At 38.2% G+C, this 19,696-nt stretch overlaps 4 protein-coding genes across 7 annotated transcripts; all 4 read left to right on the forward strand.

Annotated features, from left to right (window-relative positions):
- The first annotated feature begins 1,612 nt into the window (after nucleotides 1-1,612).
- On the forward strand, nucleotides 1,613-8,241 carry LOC110758771 (signal transducer, putative (DUF3550/UPF0682)). The gene is made up of 9 exons (XM_021960688.2): nucleotides 1,613-2,404; nucleotides 3,938-4,144; nucleotides 4,264-4,515; nucleotides 5,596-5,662; nucleotides 5,754-5,936; nucleotides 6,081-6,172; nucleotides 7,086-7,268; nucleotides 7,350-7,486; nucleotides 7,707-8,241. The coding sequence occupies exons 1-9, from the start codon at nucleotides 1,892-1,894 to the stop codon at nucleotides 7,891-7,893; spliced, it is 1,821 nt and encodes a 606-aa protein (XP_021816380.2). The 5' UTR covers nucleotides 1,613-1,891; the 3' UTR covers nucleotides 7,894-8,241.
- A 1,403-nt stretch (nucleotides 8,242-9,644) lies between these two features.
- Nucleotides 9,645-11,466, forward strand: LOC110758768 (histone H3.3). The gene is made up of 5 exons (XM_021960678.2): nucleotides 9,645-9,803; nucleotides 10,403-10,474; nucleotides 10,576-10,652; nucleotides 10,748-10,838; nucleotides 10,937-11,466. The coding sequence occupies exons 2-5, from the start codon at nucleotides 10,403-10,405 to the stop codon at nucleotides 11,105-11,107; spliced, it is 411 nt and encodes a 136-aa protein (XP_021816370.1). The 5' UTR covers nucleotides 9,645-9,803; the 3' UTR covers nucleotides 11,108-11,466.
- A 135-nt stretch (nucleotides 11,467-11,601) lies between these two features.
- On the forward strand, nucleotides 11,602-14,162 carry LOC110758770 (pentatricopeptide repeat-containing protein At5g56310-like). Its single transcript, XM_021960687.2, has 2 exons — nucleotides 11,602-12,812; nucleotides 13,064-14,162. The coding sequence occupies exons 1-2, from the start codon at nucleotides 12,026-12,028 to the stop codon at nucleotides 14,026-14,028; spliced, it is 1,752 nt and encodes a 583-aa protein (XP_021816379.2). The 5' UTR covers nucleotides 11,602-12,025; the 3' UTR covers nucleotides 14,029-14,162.
- A 144-nt stretch (nucleotides 14,163-14,306) lies between these two features.
- LOC110758769 (Myosin heavy chain-related protein) lies at nucleotides 14,307-18,222 on the forward strand. Of its 4 annotated transcripts, XM_088254498.1 has the most exons (3): nucleotides 14,307-14,650; nucleotides 14,890-14,979; nucleotides 15,202-18,222. In XM_088254498.1, the coding sequence occupies exon 3, from the start codon at nucleotides 15,220-15,222 to the stop codon at nucleotides 17,962-17,964; it is 2,745 nt and encodes a 914-aa protein (XP_088110624.1). In that variant the 5' UTR covers nucleotides 14,307-14,650; nucleotides 14,890-14,979; nucleotides 15,202-15,219; the 3' UTR covers nucleotides 17,965-18,222. The 4 variants fall into 4 exon arrangements, with proteins under 4 accessions (XP_088110624.1, XP_088110626.1, XP_088110623.1 ...); XM_088254500.1 differs by lacking the exon at nucleotides 14,890-14,979 and having other exon boundaries at nucleotides 15,196-18,222; XM_088254497.1 differs by lacking the exon at nucleotides 14,890-14,979.
- Nucleotides 18,223-19,696: the final 1,474 nt, after the last annotated feature.

The raw sequence follows: 19,696 nt of genomic DNA on the forward strand, positions 1-19,696 counted from the left end.
AAAAGATTGAACAAAACAATCAATGTGGCTCATTAGCGTTGAGTGAAGAGAGAAAGATAATTAAATGGACAGCACAAATATACACAATAAAAAGGGAAAGAAATTAATGGAGTGACCTGAGGGCCAAATTATTAGCCAAAGTGAAAGTCAAATTATTAGCCAATTTATTATGGTGTAATCATCAGGAAACAGCCTGTGGATTAAATAAATAAAAAATTAAAGGCAACCTGCTACTCAATTATATTTGAATTTGGTGTGGTGAAGGTGTAAAACCACATTTGGTTATATGTATTATATATGTACACCGCGACTACGTGGCACGACATGACCTAAGACAACTGTAAAACATTGATAATAATAATAATAATAATATTCAATACCTCAGTTTGAATAGTTATGCTCAGTTTGATGTACTTTTTTCCATGATAAAATAGTTATAATCATGATATATTAATATGGTATAAAATGCTGTGCAGTCAAGTACATGCCAGATCAACTTTCAAGTAATACTAGATATATAAATTAATTTTATTTTGTGAGAATTTATATTCTCATGACGGATCACATGTTATGTACATAAATGAAATATAAAACAAACATTATATATAATTTTTTTCCATTTTCTCACGATATGCGTCCATCGGTCATCAAACGATACTTTGTGCCAATTGTTGGATCCATCATCCATATATTAGAGAATTTCACTTGCCTATATTACATTGTGAATGATTATATATACACAATTTAACTAAAACAAATATATATGAGTTGTAAGCAAGAAATTTGTAGCTCATGTGGTTCTTAAAAGCATTTATCTATACACTCGAGATATTTGACTTTGTATTTTTTAATTTATATTTTGAGGTTGGGTAATATTGTGAATAAAAAATTATGATAGTGTGATGAAAGATGACAATGCTTGGTTTACCTTTTCACTCCTGCATTCATTTTCATATCTCTTACCCAAACGTATCAATCAAAGAATTGTAACCGAACCAAACTAATACGTTTTGATTCAATTTTGGGGCCGTTTGACATTTTGATGGTCAAAATTAAACCAATCTGCTCATTACAATTTTGATCGATCGGCTTAATGCCCACAAAAAACGAAGCTAGTTTGGAGGTAATTCTATTTACTAAACTATAGATTGACTTGTGTTTATTTTATTTTATTTATAATTGTGTTATTTTCCTTTCGTGTTGAGCCGGTTACAACTTGAGTCACCCTAATTTGTCTTTAGGCAAATGACCCAAAGAAAGAACAGAGAATTGAAGAGAAGGACAGAAAACATTTGGATTTTGGTTTAAGTAGGATTTGTTTTGGGTTAATAATATTTGAAGGCTTGATAAAAGACGAGATCGATTGAACTAACTGAGATGGGCACAGCCCATCCAACGGTCATAAATTAGCAAAACGTTCTTCTCAGGACCACATGGAAATGAAACCCATCCATTCAGCTCTCGAAAATTCTCTCTCTCTCTCTCACATCACTCGTCGTCAGCTCAGAGAGAACACTTTGCTTGCACATGTTTGCAAATGACAAAATTTAACACAAAAAGGAAAAAAAAAACGTCACGGATCAAATCAGCCAATATCAGAATATCTCCCACGCCGCCACTGTAATTCACAAATTCAGTGACCAAAAACAAACAAAGCCAAAAACCAAAAACTAAAATCCCCAAACCAGAAAAAGAAAAGAAAAGAAAAGAAAAGAAGATCACAAAAAATATAAAAACCAGAAAAGTCCATTTCTTCTCTCTCTTCTCTCTCTCTCTCTCTCTCTCTGCTCTGTCTATGGTCTATAAAAGCTACTACACCTTTTCCGATGACCTCCGGGGACCGTAATTACTGAAACAAAGGCTGCTGCTGCTGCTTCTTTTAACCGGCCACATGTCCGACAACGACGTGGTTTCGGGGACTTTCCGAGCGCTGGTGGAGAGCGCGGACCGGAAGTTCGCTAGGGTTCGCGACGTGCCGGCGTACGGACGCGTCCACAACCAGCACTACTTCCACAAGGTCTTCAAGGCCTACATGCGCCTCTGGAAGTACCAGCAGGAGAAACGGTCCAAGCTCATCGAGGCCGGTCTGAACCGCTGGGAAATCGGCGAGATCGCGAGCCGGATCGGCCAGCTCTACTTCGGCCAGTACATGAGGACCAGCGAGGCCAGGTTCCTCGTCGAGGCCTACGTCTTCTACGAGGCCATTCTTAGCAGGAGCTACTTTGAGGGGTCCAATTCCAGTTCCAAAGCCTTCGGGAAGAAGGATCTCGGCGTTAGGTTCAAGGAGTTGAGGTTCTACGCCCGGTTTTTGCTCGTTTCGTTGATTTTGAACCGGACCGAGATGGTTCAACTTCTCGCTGAGCGGTTCAAGGCTCTTGTTGATGACTGCAAAGCCAATTATCGGGTAATTCACATCTTTCTTTTTTAGCGGCACTAGGATTTGTTTGGTTGCTGAGAACCAATCAATCATACAAGTTACAAGAGTATGTTGACTTGTTCCTTAGCATTTTCGGGTATTTTTTAGTTACTTCTATACTCGGAGAGACAGAGCAACAAGTACTACTTACAAGATAAAAGCTTTCTCAAATTAATTGACAATTATTTATTTATTTATGCCTTTTGCTGTGATTGGATCAATTGAGTGATTTATTATTGGACTTCTGAATTTTATTTCCCGTTTTCATATGTGCAATCTGGGGTCTTCGATTTCAAGTTAAGATTTCAATTATTATTATAATTTTTTGGTGAAAAAATAGGTTTTTATTTTTTATTTTTTTAATATTGTCATAATATTAAGTGAAAACGACCTGTCATCTAAATCAGATCCGAGTGTTAAGTGTTGCCATGCTGTTATGAAAACTGACTAAAGAGAAGATGTGAATTCCTTAATGAAATGGTACCTCCAGCTGAGTTTCTGCGGGGGCGGAGGCAACTCACCGACTTAGGTGGGTCTGTAACCCACATCATGTTGAGGGAGAGATAAAGGGAAACTTATTGATGGCTCAGTCTCCACTAGAAAGTCTCTTTGTTTGTGATAGTAATGTGCTGGTAGCTTTTGTGATTTTAAATAAATTAGTCAAAGGCGCATTCACAGTTGAGATGGCAGATCCAGAGAAATAAGAACTCTGATAAATAAATGGTTTCAAGTTTTCTTCAATTTTATCCATATATTAACTACCGTTTGAATCATTAACATATGTGAATTCTGATGGTATATAATTGAAGCTTAGATCAAGTATGATGACTTGCAAATTAAATATCAACCTTTAAGTTTATAAGGAAGTTGAGACTAAATTTAGCATCTCATGCATACTAAGGATGATAAACCTGTCTTTACTCTAATCGGGGAGAAGGGTGGAAGTGAAGCTAATCAAGGACAATCCAAGAATGAAGTCAATGGATGTGTAATTTGATTCTTGTCCGGAAGCACTTGCCTCAAAATAGTGATATGTGATACCTAGATATACATGGCTTAGATAATGCATTTTATCTGTAGGAATGGTGCTTGTAGTTGAGCTAGGCAGTTGGTACAGTGACTGCAACACATAGGTGGAGTCGGTGGAATTTATAGAGAGACACAGGGACTGTTAATTTTTGGGGTGGGTGAGTTTGTGAGGTTCAATAGTCTGTTGAATTACTAAGTTGTTGAGTGAAGCAATGCGAAGTTCTAAGTCACCGTATGCCATTTATTTTCTGCTTGGATGCTTTAAAATATTTCATAAATGAAGCAAGTAAAATGTCAAGGTTAATCAATTTTTTACTGATGAAATATGCGTGCATTCATTTATGTCTCAGTTCAAATAGTTAATGTGCATGTACACTTTCGTTCATGTCTCAGTTCATTTAGTTAATTAGAAATAGTTTTCCTCAAATGAGTTCTTGTGTACTTATTTCGATGGGTCTGCATGATTTGGACATTTGAGCTATCTCTTCTCAGGAAACTAATTTTAAAGAATGGAGGCTAGTGGTGCAAGAAATTGTTCGATTTATGAAAGTTGATACGGCCTTTATGAATGTTAGGCCATTGCGATATTCCACCTTGTTTGATTCACATCCATCATCTCTTCCATATGTGGCTCGTTTCCATGCAAAGAGGGTTTTAAAATTTCAAGATGCATTGCTGACAAGCTATCACCGTAATGAGGTCAATATTTTTTTTGTTCACATCTTTGGCTATTTATTTTAATTTATTTCACAATTGATAATAGATACAGCCCTCACTTAGGAAAGTTTTTGTGAATGTTTGTGTACTGTGTCATGTAGGTCAAATTTGCTGAACTTACATTGGACACTTACCGAATGCTGCAATGTTTGGAATGGGAGCCAAGCGGGTCTTTCTACCAAAAGCGTGCAGTGGAATCCAAAGAGAATGGCACTTTTATTGATCACTCCGGGGCTTCTGCCGCATCTGGAGTAATCGATATGAACTTGGCTGCAGACATGACTGATCCAACTTTACCGCCAAATCCAAGGAAAGCTGTTATTTACCGTCCATCTGTGACACATTTGATTGCGGTTAGTGTTAATCCCATCTTTATCATATTTGTTATCTCAGGGATCTGTCTCTGGAACTTTTGGAATTTGAAACGCATGTTCTGTGATGCATGAACCTAGACATGCAACATTCAAAATGATACCAAACTGACAATGGAATCTAGAAAAAATAGGACACAAGACAAAAAAATGTAATTTTGTTTTTATTTGATACATTGAATAAATTACAAAAGCTAAGGTATGATTTAAGGAATATTCATGAAATTTGATCAAATTCCTAACTTCTAATTTCCTGAAGAAAGTTCAAAGAATTAAAAAGAATGAAAGACTAAAAATCTTTGAGCTTGAAAAATTAATTACATACAGTTTTAACCTTTGCTTTGTTAACATTAAATTCTGTGGTGAAAGAAGAAAGAGTTAAGCACGACCCTTCATGTCCTACTAGTCCCTATTCTGTTAGTTGAAATGCCAATGGATGCTCCAACCCCTGATGTTTCATTTGCTTGGCAAGATGATGGTTTTTGTTTGACAAAAAGTACTTTTTAGCAGAAAAAGAAAAAGCAAAAAGAAATTAAAAAAAAATTACAGAATGAACTCCACCAGTTTTTCACATTTTTTCTTTTTGAATTTTGCCTGTCCATGTTGGGGCTGGATTCCAGATGTTTCCAATCCTTTTTTTTTTCTTCACACATCATATGTAGCGATGCAGCCCTTTGGGTCTGTTGGTCTGTCCTTCTATCAGTGAAATGGTCTATAAATTTGAAGACGCATTTTTTTTTGCATGATTCTGTCAAAGTGTCCTGGCATATTTGTATGTAACTTATTTGTTTGCTCAGCTTTATTATGTGGGGTTCATTATAACTTTGTTTGACAAAGGGCATTGCCAGTTTCACTGTTCTTTCATGTACCTGCAATAGAAATAATGGTGTGAATATGTCTTTATTGCAACTACATGGAGTGGGTCCATCAAATAACAGTTGCTTGTTTGCCAGTATTAAAATTTTCGATCTATAATATACATGTATTTTAATGTATTCTTTCTGTTTCTTAATTATGTAAGTATTATTGGTAAGGCTGATTGCTTAAACGATGCATTGGCAGGTGATGGCTACAATATGTGAGGAGCTCCCTCTCGACAGTATTATGCTAGTGTATCTGTCAGCCTCAGGTTAACTTTGGTTTCTTAGGATAAAAATTAACTCATCATTTATCATGTCTTTGTCATCCCAGATTATTGAACTTGATGATCAATTGTGCAGGGAAGGCTGGTCGTAATAATGTTACTCAGGTGTACAACTCTGGAGGATCACATAAATCCTCAAAAAATAAAGTTCCTCTCCCAGCTCAGAATAATTCTATGCCTGAATCTTGTATAAACAACAAGGGAGAGTCAAGTGGCTATTACGACCAATATTTGTGGTTTGGCCCTAGAGGAAATGGCGGTAGGTTCCTGTATTGAATCGTTGTGCTGTCTTGTTTTATTGTGATCATTTTTGTGCACAGTAACCTGTTAACTCATTTATTATGTATCTTGTCTTCCCTGTGTTATTGTTCCACCCTTTCATTTGCTTCTTTTGGATTTTCAGGTTTGAGTAACCTCTACCCTGGCGACATAATTCCTTTCACTCGGAGACCTCTTTTCTTGATAATAGATAGTGACAACAGCCATGCATTCAAGGCAGGTTTGTCAAAACTTGTGCATTCAAGGTTCCGTGTTTTGTTTACAGTGGAGTGTTGTTTCTAAATCAGATTTTTCGAACTTTAAGAATAAATGACATTTATGGTTATCGTCTGAATTTCACTATATGGTCAGTGCCATGTCTACACTATATGTTTGATCCCAGAGTAAGTTTTGACATGTTGAGAGGAACTTACTCACTTTCTGGAACCAGTAATAGTGATGCAGGGCAGCGGCTATAAGCTGCTGTCCAGCGACCCAAACATACCCAAAATACAGAGAATAGAAGGATAAAGCGAATTGAAGTTGGAATGAAGATAATTGAGTTCTAGGGCAAAATCCCAACAGAAACTCTATAGACTAACGTCTGAAATTATATTCATCAACAAAAATTCCATACAAGAGTCTCTAACTAGCCTATTTATACTAGAATACAGAAAACCTAATAGACATAGGAAATTAAAAACCTAAACAGGAAATTAAACCAAATCCTAGTAAGAATAGGAAAACTAATGAAGTAACTAATAATTTAAAGTAAATAGAACCCTAGCCCAATTGAGTCACGGGCCAAAGTAATCTTAGAGAGCTTCGTAGATGCTCCTGCATCAAATAGTCTACCCGCTGAATGTTATTGGAAGCACATTTATCACTAGCAAAAATGGAGCCCTTCAGTCTCAAATATGTCTTTTGTATCTAAACTCAAAAGAGCGCCAGTGTCTTCTGAATCTTTCTAAAGGTTGCACTTCTCCAGATGCAACTTTTTTTCACGGTGCTTGGCCATTTTGATGGAATTGGAGACTCTTTCTCCAACTCATGGTGTTTGTTCATTGCTCTAGTTCGATATTGAGTCAATCTGCGTCTGATTCTGGTTTGTCAGTGAAATTACTTACATTCTGATTGTGAATGATTTCAGGCTTTACATGGTGCGGAAAGAGGAGAGACAGCTGCTCTGTTTCTTTCACCTTTGAGACCAGCGTTCAAGAAACCAGCTGATGCTGATTTTATGCAAAATGGAAGTCAGTTTACCTTTTTCTTGACTACTCCTCTGTCAGCATTCTGCCAATTAGTTGGCTTCTCCCCTTCTGATACTGAAGCAGTAAGTTAGTTGCAAGACCTGTAGTACTTCCTGACAATCCATTGTATTTTAGGTGTTCCAATTAATTTGTTCTGCTTTTAGGAGGTTTATAACGATGCTGAAAGCATCCTCTCTGCTGCCTTCTCTGAGTGGGAAGTTATTCTTTGTACATCAACAAGCCTGGATCTGGTATGGGCACAAGTTATATCTGATCCATTTCTGCGGCGACTTATTCTGAGGTACTCCTCTTTCCACCTTGCAAAGGACTACAAAGCAACGGATTCATAATATGTTATGCTTAGCGCTGTCTTACTCGATTCTGTGACTTGAAGTGGGCTGTGCAATTTCTTTAATAATGAGAAACGAGATAATAGCATTTGTCTTGGAGTTCTGATTCTGTTTATTTTCTGGTGTATAATTAAAATAGTGGAAATGCTTACATGATGCTCCTACTTCCAGATTTATATTCTGCAGAGCTGTGCTCTCATTCTTCTGTCCTCCAGAAGATAGCGAGCAGTATTTGCCGATTTGCCTACCTCTTCTTCCCATTTCTGTTTCTCCAGATTCTGAAGTTGTGCAGTCTGCTGTCCACCGTCTTGCAAAGCACCTCAGCGTCTCTGACTTTTTTCACTTTGTTGACACATGATTACTTGATTAGATATCAAAGCTAGATTGTAAGTATAGCGATGCATCTTCTGGGGTTAACGTGTCGTAAATCCGGTTTGACCACAGCACAGATCAATCAACTGGGCTTATTGGGTTTGAGAAGATACTGGTTGATACGCTCAAAATATAGAGAAAATGTTTGAGCGAGGTCATGCAGCCCTGTTGTTTCTCGATGATGTATGGTGGTTTCGTTGTATGATCATTATAGTACAGTATGAACTTTGCCAGGTGAAACTTTGGAGCTTTTTCAAATTACATATAATTGTCAATACAAAGTAAAAAAAAATCAGCTAGTGAAATGAGATCTAAATTTTTTATTTTATTATTATTATTTTTTTCTAACCTTTCTTGGCGGCACCATTGCGTTCTTGGTGAAGCTTAGGTAGATGTAAACAGGTACCGAGGAGTTTATTGAAGGCCTCTTGTACTGACTCTAGAATTCGATTTGAGTTTTTGGTTTGTATTGTTTTAGTTTTTACTATTGCTCATTTTTGCTGGGTTACTTGGTATAAAAAGGCTTTCTTTGTTCTTTACGTTCTTTATGCTTCTTTCAAATTTCAGTTTGGTTGTAAATGTGAACTCCGAGAGCAGCCCTAACATAACATGGGCTAACTGACACTAACCAACATTAACGTGCAAGAAGACTTTTTTGGCTTGTAAATAACTTTAACAACTATATAAATTTCCTAAAGTAGCGTATTAGACACAACTTTAACAGCTATTTTGGTTGAATTAGTCCCACTGCTATAGCCACCTTTGACTCAATAGAACAAATTGATTTTTCATCTTCGTTATTGAGAGGGGCGATAATACACTCAATTTACACACATGGCACGGTTGTTACGACTCGAACCAAAGAGCTTATTTGTTGAGTGCAGTTATTATAAACCACTACAACCAAAGAGCTTATTTGTTGAGTGCAGTTATTATAAACCACTACACTCGTGGGTGCTTTTTCGGAAGAAATTGATTTTGCTCACCGTTTTGTCAACTTTCCAATCCAACAATTAGTCATTGTTGCTTCCGAGTTTGCCCTTCAATGATATGGGGATTTGACTACTAGGTCTCTCCCAAGATGATTTTTGGGCCTTGCTTTGGGTTGAAGGCAAGAGACAAGGGTTGCAACTTGCAACATTGTTGTGTTCCAAAAAAGACTCTCATTATGCCAAGTTGCCAACGTGGTCTAGTCTAGTGGAAAATGAACTTTACTTGTTGATCAACGATTTTAGCTTTAAACCCCTTTAGCACCTTGGTAGTGTATGTGTGAAAAATAACGATATATAAAATGATTCATAAATTCTTTTCATCAATTGTCATATAGAAAATGTCAAGCACATGATTTTACATGTAAATTCTCAAACTCAATGTGTAGAATCTATTAAATAAAAAAAGTTCACCCAAAATTCTAATGGCATGATAAGAATCCAGATCTGATTAGAAAAAAATAAAAATAAAATTGTTTGCACGCTCAAGAGTCAAGTCCACATAGAATTACGATTAAAAAACAATGAAAAATTTCTCCCGTAACAACGTTTTACCATCCCAATTACACAACCTCCGTTTAGTCCGTTTCTCATTTGAAAACAAGTTGTTGTTTTTCTCGGCCAATAGGAAGCCTGTGTTAGTCGGTAGCGATCCGCGTCACCACCCCAACAACACATCGCGACCGTGCACTTCAATTGAGAAAACACAACTAAGCCCCTCCATCACCGTTAGATACCCCAAAGAGAAAACACACGGATAGTGGATCTCATCCGTCCGATCCCCTAGACCGTTTTGAGTCACACGCTATATATATTCCTTAGCCTCTCATACGTTCAAATCTTTAGAGAGAGAGAGAGAGAGAGAGGAGAAAAGAGAAAACAGAGACAGAGCGCGAAGAACACAGAGGTATGACTTTCGTTTAATTTTTCAAAAATTTTATTTATTTTTTTCTGAAGGTAAATTAGGGTTTGCTTTTCGTTCCTATTCAGCTTGCCTATGTCTGTGATCTTGATTTAGGGTTTTTGGTGGTGTAATGGCAAATGATTTTGGCTAGGGTTTTCCGTTGCTTATTCCATTTCACTGTTAGGATTTAAGGATTTTTCACTTTTTTCATGGTATTTCAATGTAAAGATTTAGGGTTTTACGTTGTTTTAGAGTGCTTCATTGGAAAGATTTGGGATTTTCCCGTGTTTATGGTATTTCATGCAAGGATTTATTATCTTGCGTCGTTATTCCATTTCGATGTCAATATTTAGGGGGCTCCTGAATTTTAATTTAGTTTTTAATTAGGGTTTATCAAAAGACCTGAATGTTATGAACTGGGTTTATGCAAATTCTATATATTCACTTTTCTATCATTTGGGCAATATCCATCTTTGTTAACGTGTCTGAAATGATTTCCTAAAAGAAATACTTCTGTTTCCTGTTGTCTTATATTTTTGCCAACAAAAAGGTTTAATTGTGCTAGAACAAATGTTAATTTTTCTTTTCTGTTGTGTGTTCAGATGGCCCGTACCAAGCAAACTGCTCGTAAGTCAACTGGAGGAAAGGCTCCAAGGAAGCAGCTCGCTACCAAGGTTGGTGCTTGTAAACTTTGCAGTCGTCTAACTTCTTTTCTTGAAATTGTGTCGTGGGTTGTTTGCAGTTGCTAAATATTTTTTTTTTTCCTGTGTTATAGGCTGCCCGTAAGTCTGCACCAACCACTGGAGGAGTCAAGAAGCCCCACAGATACCGTCCTGGTACTGTTGCTCTTCGGTGAGTGATTGATCTCTTTTACAGTTTTCCAAGTTTGGGTCTTTATGGCCATAAATTGTGGTCTAAATTCTGTTTTATTTGGAATGTTTGTGCAGTGAAATTCGTAAGTACCAGAAGAGTACTGAGCTCCTGATCAGGAAGTTGCCATTCCAGAGGCTTGTTCGTGAAATTGCCCAGGACTTCAAGGTATATTTATTGTTTCCAAAATTTTGTCAATTGTTGTTGGTGTTCTGTTTTTGAATGTTGTGTTGATCAATGTGTTTTGGGTTCTTGTGTTTTTGCAGACTGATCTGCGTTTCCAGAGCCATGCGGTGCTCGCACTGCAGGAGGCAGCTGAGGCTTACCTTGTGGGTCTGTTTGAGGACACCAACCTTTGTGCCATCCATGCCAAGCGTGTTACCATCATGCCGAAGGATATCCAGCTGGCTAGGAGGATCAGGGGTGAACGTGCTTAAGTGACCTGCCTCTGCAATGAAGATGGGGGGTTGGTTGTGTGGGGTGGCTGCAGATGGATGGGGTTGATATGTAAAATGCTTAATTGGGAAAGAAAGGAGGTGTTTTGTTTGGTACTGTTATTATTAAGTCAGATCAGATAGATAGGCGGTAGGTTTGGTACAAGTTTGTAGTGAATATCCTTATAGGCAAACACTCTTATGAATTGATGTGCTTTTGGGTGTTTTGTTTCTTAGATTGAGGAACCTTCAATTTGTTGGTCCACACTTAATTGTGTTTTTGTTATTTTGGTTGTCTGCAGCCTCACTAATGTGGTATGAACAATATTTCATCTAATTTAGTCTTAAGTTTGTATTTGTTATGTGGATCTGGATGATTTGATGATACGTTAAAATTGTTAAGATGCTGTTCAAGAATTTGATATATTTTCTGATGTCCGAGCTCAACTTTGTCAATAGCCGTTAAAACAACAAATGCGTCTTGATGTTAATGTCTCGCTCTGTGTGTTGTGTTCTCTGTTGCATTTGTTCTCTGAAGGTGGTTTTAGGGTTATAAGAGATTTGTTTGTTTTCTTCTACAAATACAGGCTTATATTGAGTATAGTTCAAAGGCAACATATTATTTGTGAAAACTCATTATACGAGACCCAAAGGCAGATGCCCCGCTCCGCAGCGCTAGAGTAGACAAGTGATGGTTTGTCTGCCATCGTCTTTTGTGATGGTTTGGACAAGTGGAGGCTTTTTAGTTACTCGCGTCGCAGCACTAGACAAGAATACGTTGGGGTTTGCTTAGGCGTGGTAACTCCCAGAAAGAGAAAATAAGCATAAATCGAGAGTAGAGAGCCTACACGGTAGCTGGCTTTGCTTGCACTGTAACGAGGTTTCAACAAGTAATGATGTTGATATATTTTTGGGTTAATAATGCGACTTGTTCTTCAAACCCCGGTCCCTGCCAATCTCATTTCAGGTGCTTGTTATATTTTCCGCTGCTTGCTTTCTACACAGTTTAAGCTTTCCTCAACCCAAGATGTATATGTTTGCAACGTCAAGATTGGTGCCTTATCAAGAGCAGGTAAGATTGAAGCCGCCCGCCAATTGTTTGATGAAATGCCCATGAAAGACGTTGTTACATGGAATGCTATCGTTACTGGGTACCGGCAAAATGGGGATTTTGGAGAATCAAAGAGACTGTTCGGATTGATGCCTGCTAGGAATGTGGTGTCCTGGAATTCCATGATAGCGGGGTGTTTCGAGAATGAGATGGTTGATGAGGCTTTCAGGTACTTTCGGTCGATGCCTGAGAGAAATATTGCTTCTTGGAATGCTATGATATCAGGTCATGTGAAATATGATCGGCTGGAGGAAGCTAGTAGGCTTTTTGAAGAGATGCCGAGGAGGAATGTTATTTCTTATACGGCAATGATTGATGGGTATGCAAAGAAAGGAGACCTAGAGCGGGCAAGAGCACTTTTTGATTGCATGCCCTGTAAGAATACCGTTTCTTGGACCGTGCTGATCAGTGGGTATGTGGAGAATGAGAAGTTTGATGAAGCAAGGGAATTGTACGAGCAGATGCCAGAGAAAAATGTAGTTGCAATGACCGCTATGGTCACAGGGTACTCTAAGGAGGGGAAGATGGAGGAGGCGAGAACTTTATTTGATCAAATTCAGTGTAAGGATCATGTCTCCTGGAATGCAATGATAACAGGTATGCCAAGTGCAATTCACTCATCCATAAAAGAAACCTTTAACTGCTTAGTGGATAACTGAACTTGTGCTCATGACATAAATGACAACTTGACAAGGTTACACTTCAAAATTCCAAAACCTAAACTTGTTTGTGCTTGCAGAACTCAGTAAATCAAACAAAATCTTGTTGATGGTACTATAGTGCTTGACATTATTCTGAGCATGAGATAGCTTTCCCTTGTCCCTTCACATGCCTGTTTCCGTTTACAGGTTACACACAAAATGGCAGCGGAGAGGAAGCATTGAAGTTACATTCACAGAAGCTCAAGATTGGTTTGCGTCCAGATAAATGGACCCTTGTTTCGGTTCTTACTGCCTGTTCTACTCTTGCATTACTTAAAGAAGGGAGACAAGCTCATGTACTCATTATCAAACATGGATATGAATCAAATTTATCCATATGTAATGCTTTGATTACCATGTACAGCAAATGTGGTGCAATCCTTGATTCTGAGTTAGCGTTCAAACAAATTGAGAGTCCAGACCTTGTCTCATGGAACACCATTGTTGCTGCATTTACACAGCATAGTCTCTACGAGAGAGCTCTTGCTTTTTTCAACCAGATGGGGTTGCTTGGCTTTCAGCCAGATGGTATAACATTTCTTAGTCTGTTATCTGCTTGTGCTCATGCGGGGAAGGTGAATGAAAGCATTGATTTGTTTGAGGCAATGGTTAGTAATTATGGTATTGCCCCTAGATCGGACCATTATGCTTGCTTGGTTGATATTTTGAGTCGAGCAGGTCAGTTAGAGAAGGCTTGCAAGATAATTGAAGAGATGCCATTTGATGCAGACTGTCGGATATGGGGTTCTCTACTTGCATCTTGCAGTGTTTATGTAAACGTGCAAATAGGGGAACTAGCTGCAAAGAAAATATTAGATCTAAATCCTCATAGTTCTGGGCCTTATGTTTCGTTGTCCAATATATACGCAGCTGCCGGAAAGTGGAGAGATGTTGCAAGATTGAGAACTCTGATGAAAGAGCATGGAGTTAAGAAGCAACACGCGCACAGCTGGACAGAGATTGGAAATAAGGTGCACATTTTCCTGGGAGGGGATGTATCTCATCCAGATATTGATAAGATTCATTTGATGCTCAAAAGGATCAGTCTACACATGGCAGTGGATGATTTTGTAGAGATCGGTGTTCCGTGGAGCTGTTCTTTTGACCTTTAGTGTGGGATGCATTGGTTTTTATCCAGGGGCGGAGCCACAGCAGCCCCCCTAACACCACCATTTCATGTAAAATGTATGTTAAACTTCTGTAATGAAAGTCCTACAAGCTCAATGTCCTGAGGCTTTGGCATCCACCAGGTGTACTGATATTGATGAATAAAAAAAGTCGAAAAGTTAAAATGAAAAAAATGAAAAAAATGAAAAAAATGCAGGCCAGTCCTAACTAAATTTGGAGCTTGCAAAGATAGGTGAATAATGAAAATTCTTTTCCAAGCCCGAAGACAGTGTAAGCCCGAGTTACTGATTGGCAATTTTGAACACAACAGTCTCCAAAGACTACGGCAGGCAGAGGCAGAGGCAGAGGCAGAGGCAGTCATAGGTTGGACCGTTGGAAACTTGGAATATTATGTTTGGGAATGTCAATTTTGTCAAATTCAATCAATCCACTTATTAGATTGCTTCCTTCCAACACCCGCCAAATAGGTTCCCTTCAGTGGAAAACCCGCCAACCTCGGACTTTTCCACCAAAATCATTTTAGTGACTTTCCCCAAATAGAAAATCCCCTGTCCCAACAACGTTCTTCCCCATAATCAAACATGGCACCTCCAGACCGAGGCTAAGGTACTTTTCTTTTTCCTTGAAAATTCCAATGCTTTTTTTCTGTATTAATTATCTCTTTCTTTTGTGTTAATCTCATTCGTTAGGCTTTTAACGTTGTTGGGTTCTGTCTTTTTTTCTTTCTTTCTCCACTGTTCCATTGCTTTTCTCAACTTCCTTAATTCGTTAATTCATGCCTTTGACGTTCTATCTGTGAAATATTCCTGGTTTTCTGATCTGGATCTTTTGAAATTCAACCGAAGAAGCTTTCTTTGGTCATATGAAATTCAAGACCATCTCTGCTCTGCATCAAAGTCCTCAAGAAAACCCTCTAAGCTACAAATTTGCACGTGGTATTGATCCCGTTTCATAGTTTTTGCTTTGATTGAGAACAGGGTTTTTATTCATATGGAACTTTTGTCAAAGTCATCATATCCATCTTCATAACTGTTTTATAGGATTCTAAGGGATTGGATTGACCATGCCAATTGTTTATATTTTTCTTTGATGGTTTTTTTGCTTTGGATTTTAATTTGTTTGGTGATGGGTGTTTTGTGTGCTCATGGTAGAAACAGATCGCTGGAGCTTCGGGGATGCAGCAACAAAAAATGGAGCAACCTGAAGAGGAGCTGAAGGAGCAATTGCAGACAATGGAGGTACAAAGAGATCGAGAAGTTGATGAACAGAGAGAGATGAAAAAGGTGGCAGATGCGGCCAACATGAGGCTTAGTGAAGAATTGTCAACTCAGAAGGGAGCTGGGGTGCATTCGGAATTGAATTCGGTGAAGGATTTATTGTCTGATGCAAGGCAAGATTTGAAGAGTAAAGAGGAGAATATTGAGTCTTTGAAACTTGAACTTGGAAAGGCCAAAGATGTGGAACTCAGACTGGCAAAGAATGCGAAAACCTCCGAGGCTCCCACACAGACTTCGCTGTCTCAAGGCGCAGAACGAATTCGTGAATTGGAGCTCAAAGCAGATAAAGCGAAAACCTCCGAGGCTCAGACAAAGGCTTTGTTAGCTGAAAGTAAAAAAAGAATTCGGGAATTGGAGGTCAAACTGGCAGAGAATTTGAAGTCCTCTGAGGCAGAGGCTCACACAAAGGCTTTGTTGTTTGCAAGCGAAAAAAAAGTTCGGGATTTGGAGCTCAAACTGGCAGAGAAGGTGGAAACCTCCGAGCCTCACACCAAGGCTTTATTGTCTGAAAGGGATGGAAGAATTCAGGAATTGGAGCTCAAACTGGCAGAGAAGGTGGAAACCTCAGAAGCTCGCATGAAGGCTTTATTGTATGAAAGGGAATTAAGAATTCAGGAATTGGAGTTCAAACTGGCAGAGGTTATGAAGTCCTCTGAGGCAGAGGCTCACACAAAGACTTTATTGTCTGAGAGTGAAGAAAGAAATCGGGAATTGGAGCTCAAACTGGCAGAGGTTATGAAGTCCTCTGAGGCAGAGGCTCACACAAAGACTTTATTGTCTGAGAGTGAAGAAAGAATTCAGGAATTGGAGCACAAACTGGCAGAGAATGTGGAAACCTCTGACGCTCACACCAAAGCTTTATTGTCTGAAGGGGAAGGAATAATTCGGGAATTGGAGCTCAAACTGGCAGAGAATGTGGAAACCTCTGAGGCTGACACGAAGGCTTTATTGTCCGAAAGTGACGAGAGAATTCGGGAGTTGGAGATGGAAATAGAGAAGAGAAAGCAATCAGAAGCAAGAATTCTTGATTCATTGATCACCCAGACAAACCAACTTGAGCAAACCAAGGTTTTGCTTGAAGAGGCAAAGTTTGAAATTGCTTCGATTCACAACAAATTGGAGAAAGGGGAAGAGGAATCTGCTCAAAATAGTCAAGAGCGTAGTACGTATCATTATCATGATCACCTCGAAAATAATCTTTCCAAGAAGGAGGAACTAGAGAGTCTAAAGTCTGAGATTCAGCTAACAAAGGAGAGTCTGGTTGATGCCCAAAAGAAGGAGCAACTTGCTTCATCCAAGGGACAGAAATTACTTGAGGAGATGGGAGTGCTTAAACGTGAACTGAAGTTGACAGCGGAAGCTGAAGAAAACGGAAAGAAGGCAATGGATGACTTGGCTTTTGCACTGAAAGAAGTTGCAACAGAAGCCAACCAGTTGAAAGATAAACTCTGCGTGACCCAAGCAGAGTTAGAGCACTCAAGATCACAAGAAGAATGCTTGAATACGATGTTAAAGAGCAGTGAGGAAAGTTATAAAGCACTATTGGATGAAGCAAAGAAAGAAGCTGAGAGGTACAAAAATACTGCTGCCAGGTTGAAAATAGAACACGAGGAGTCAGTTTTGGCATGGAGCGGGAAAGAAACTGGATTTGTTGATTGCATTAGAAGAGCTGAAGAAGATAGATATGCTGCACAGCAAGAGAACTTTAGATTGCATGAGTTGCTTCTGGAGACGGATAACAGGGCCATGGTTTCAAAGGAAGAAAATAGCAAGTTGCGAGACATACTTAAACAGGCCTTAAATGAAGCAAATGTTGCAAAAGGAGCTACAGCCATTGCTCAAGCCGAAAATTCTCAGCTGAAAGATACCCTGACTGAAAAGGAGGATGCCTTGAATTTCCTTACCCGCGAAAACGAAAATTATAGGGTAAATGAAATTGCAGCTCATGAAAACATTAAGGAGTTAAAGCGGTTGCTCATTGAATCGTCGAAGAAGGAGGAGAAAGAGAAATCGCCATCAAAGGAAAAGGAGTCGAAAAAGGAGGCTAAGGAGAAACTATCTTCAAAGGAAGTGAAGAAGGAGGTCAAGGAGAAAAAACCACTGAAGGAGTTAAAAAAGGAGGATGCCGGTAAAGAGAAACCACCATTATCAGGGGATGCAAAAAAGGAAGATAAAGAGAAAACATCATCAAAGGAGGATAAGGAGGCTGCAGCATCTCAAAATGGAGGCTTATTTGGCAAAGTTTTCAGTTTCAATCTTAAGGAGCTCAAAATTTCAAACACACACGAGGAAGTTGATGATGATGATGATGAGATTGAAATAGATGAGGCTCTCAAAGGCTCGATATTCGAGGTAGATTCACCAGGCTCAGCTACGCATCACCGGAGAAATTCTTCTTTTACATTCACAGATGATGGAGAAACACTCCATTCAGATGATTATGATCATCTAGATGGGACTCAAGCTGAAAACTCAAGGAAGAAGAAAGCGTTGCTGCGAAGATTTGGAGATCTTATAAAGAGAAGTACTACTTATACCAAAAAGGAACCATCACCATCGCCAGATACCAAAAAGGAACCATCACCATCACAGGATGCCAAAGACGAAACGTCGCCGACGAACAAGGAAGCTTCCCCGGAATAGACAAGCTGCATTTTGGTGATACTCTTTGAGTTTTGATACCAAGTAGTTTAATCTGATTCTTTCTGTAACATATTTCATCTAGTTTGTATGTAAGAGTGCATCAAAGAATATGATCCAAAGATGTAAAAAGAAACAACACTTATTTAGAACAGTCCATTATTAGACATCATATGTTTTCTACTTTTCATCATTCTATGTACATATCCATCATCAGCATACTTCTATGAAAACAAAGTGTTCATTTTGTATCTACAAAAATATATCTCTCTTCCTACCACACTTATCTGCAACTCCCCCGGATTCTATCCATTGATAGTTATCTTATTCTCAAGAAGAAAAAAAGTTTGTAAGGTGTAGAATGCAAAATTGGCCGAGTCAGAATAAGATATTACAATCTACTTTCTTAAGTTTGACAGGTTTTTGTTACCAGAACAATGCATGTTTTGCAGGTTTATTTAAAATTGGCATTGTTTATTGCACAGGTAAACATAGGCCACTCTTTGGATAAACAAAAATTACGATTTTGATGTTTAATTTGTTAAAATAGGTTTTCCGATCTGCAAACACAAAACATCAATTTTTATTATATATAAATGCAATTTTAAGACCGGAATTGTTGTTGGCACTCAAAAAAAGTCATCATAAACTCTATATTTTTTGTAAAATTTCTATCTTCTAACTTTAAGCTTGTGCAGACGCGGTGGATTTTAGGAAATAGGTTCACTGCGGTATGCTATGCATGTAACGCCGTCATTGCTGGGGAAATAGAGAGAAAAAAGAGAAAATTTGGAATAAAGAGTAATTGGAGAAAAACACGTGAGGATTTTTTTATTTAAAATAATAGTTAATTTCAGTTTACTGTTATTATATTATGATTGTGTAATTAGAAGAGCATTATTTAACAATAACTTAAAATGAGATGAATGATGTCCTGACAATTACGTGCACTTATACAAATAAGAGTCTAAATTAATTTAATCTATGGGGAGAAAGATTCGAACTTAAATTTTAGGAAATGGGTTCATTGCCGTGGTCAAACTCGCCTAACCCACTTGTAAATTATGCAATATTTTTAACACTTTACATGTGATCGTCAATAAGTTTTGCGTGTTAAGTTGATCATAATAGACTTACATATGATAACCATATATAGATTTGTGTGATCGAATAAGCTTAAGAACTAACAATGTAAGGCTTCCAAAAAATACCATCAATGTAGAGAAAAACTTGAGCTTATGTGAAGTACATGGTTCACTATTTAAATAATATTTAAGATATTGGGAAAAATTAAAGAAATTATAGTTAATAAAAGGGACCTTCATAACCAGCTTCAGCATTGGGTAAAGAAAAGAAAAATTTACTATTGGATCCATCATGTTGGACAAAATTGGGTATGTCTGGGTTCTTGTAAGCATAAATGAGGGCTTCACACTCATCCCAGTGGAACACAACTCAAGTGCAGAAGTAGAATTCATAAACAACACTGATGGTTGCTCATTGAGTGTAAAACAGATTAAACAAAGAGCTATAGCAATCCTACTAGTATTATAATAGTACACGATATGAACAAGCTGTAAAGCTATGACGATAAAATTAATAGTACTTGTGCAACCGTTCACTTCTGTAAAGAGCATTAGAAATCTGCAAAGAACACACCATTTACAGTATAAAATGGTAGTTCCTGCAGGTCCTACACTCTAGAATATACACTGCAGCTTTCACCCCTCTAGTC

Source organism: Prunus avium, chromosome 6 (genome assembly GCF_965620075.1).
Source record: "Prunus avium chromosome 6, drPruAviu1.hap1.1, whole genome shotgun sequence".
NCBI classification, from domain to species: Eukaryota; Viridiplantae; Streptophyta; class Magnoliopsida; order Rosales; family Rosaceae; genus Prunus; species Prunus avium.

Bases quoted from the DNA above. Each gene is read 5' to 3' on its own strand.
- LOC110758771 (XM_021960688.2), top strand. From the start codon at position 1,892: ATGTCCGACAACGACGTGGTTTCGGGGACTTTCCGAGCGCTGGTGGAG. The intron at 2,405-3,937 runs GTAATTCACATC...ATCTCTTCTCAG, and splicing joins ACTGCAAAGCCAATTATCGG to GAAACTAATTTTAAAGAATG. The intron at 4,145-4,263 runs GTCAATATTTTT...TGTGTCATGTAG, and splicing joins CAAGCTATCACCGTAATGAG to GTCAAATTTGCTGAACTTAC.
- LOC110758768 (XM_021960678.2), top strand. From the start codon at position 10,403: ATGGCCCGTACCAAGCAAACTGCTCGTAAGTCAACTGGAGGAAAGGCT. The intron at 10,475-10,575 runs GTTGGTGCTTGT...CCTGTGTTATAG, and splicing joins GGAAGCAGCTCGCTACCAAG to GCTGCCCGTAAGTCTGCACC. The intron at 10,839-10,936 runs GTATATTTATTG...GTGTTTTTGCAG, and splicing joins AAATTGCCCAGGACTTCAAG to ACTGATCTGCGTTTCCAGAG.
- LOC110758770 (XM_021960687.2), top strand. From the start codon at position 12,026: ATGCGACTTGTTCTTCAAACCCCGGTCCCTGCCAATCTCATTTCAGGT. The intron at 12,813-13,063 runs GTATGCCAAGTG...TTCCGTTTACAG, and splicing joins CTGGAATGCAATGATAACAG to GTTACACACAAAATGGCAGC.
- LOC110758769 (XM_088254498.1), top strand. From the start codon at position 15,220: ATGCAGCAACAAAAAATGGAGCAACCTGAAGAGGAGCTGAAGGAGCAA.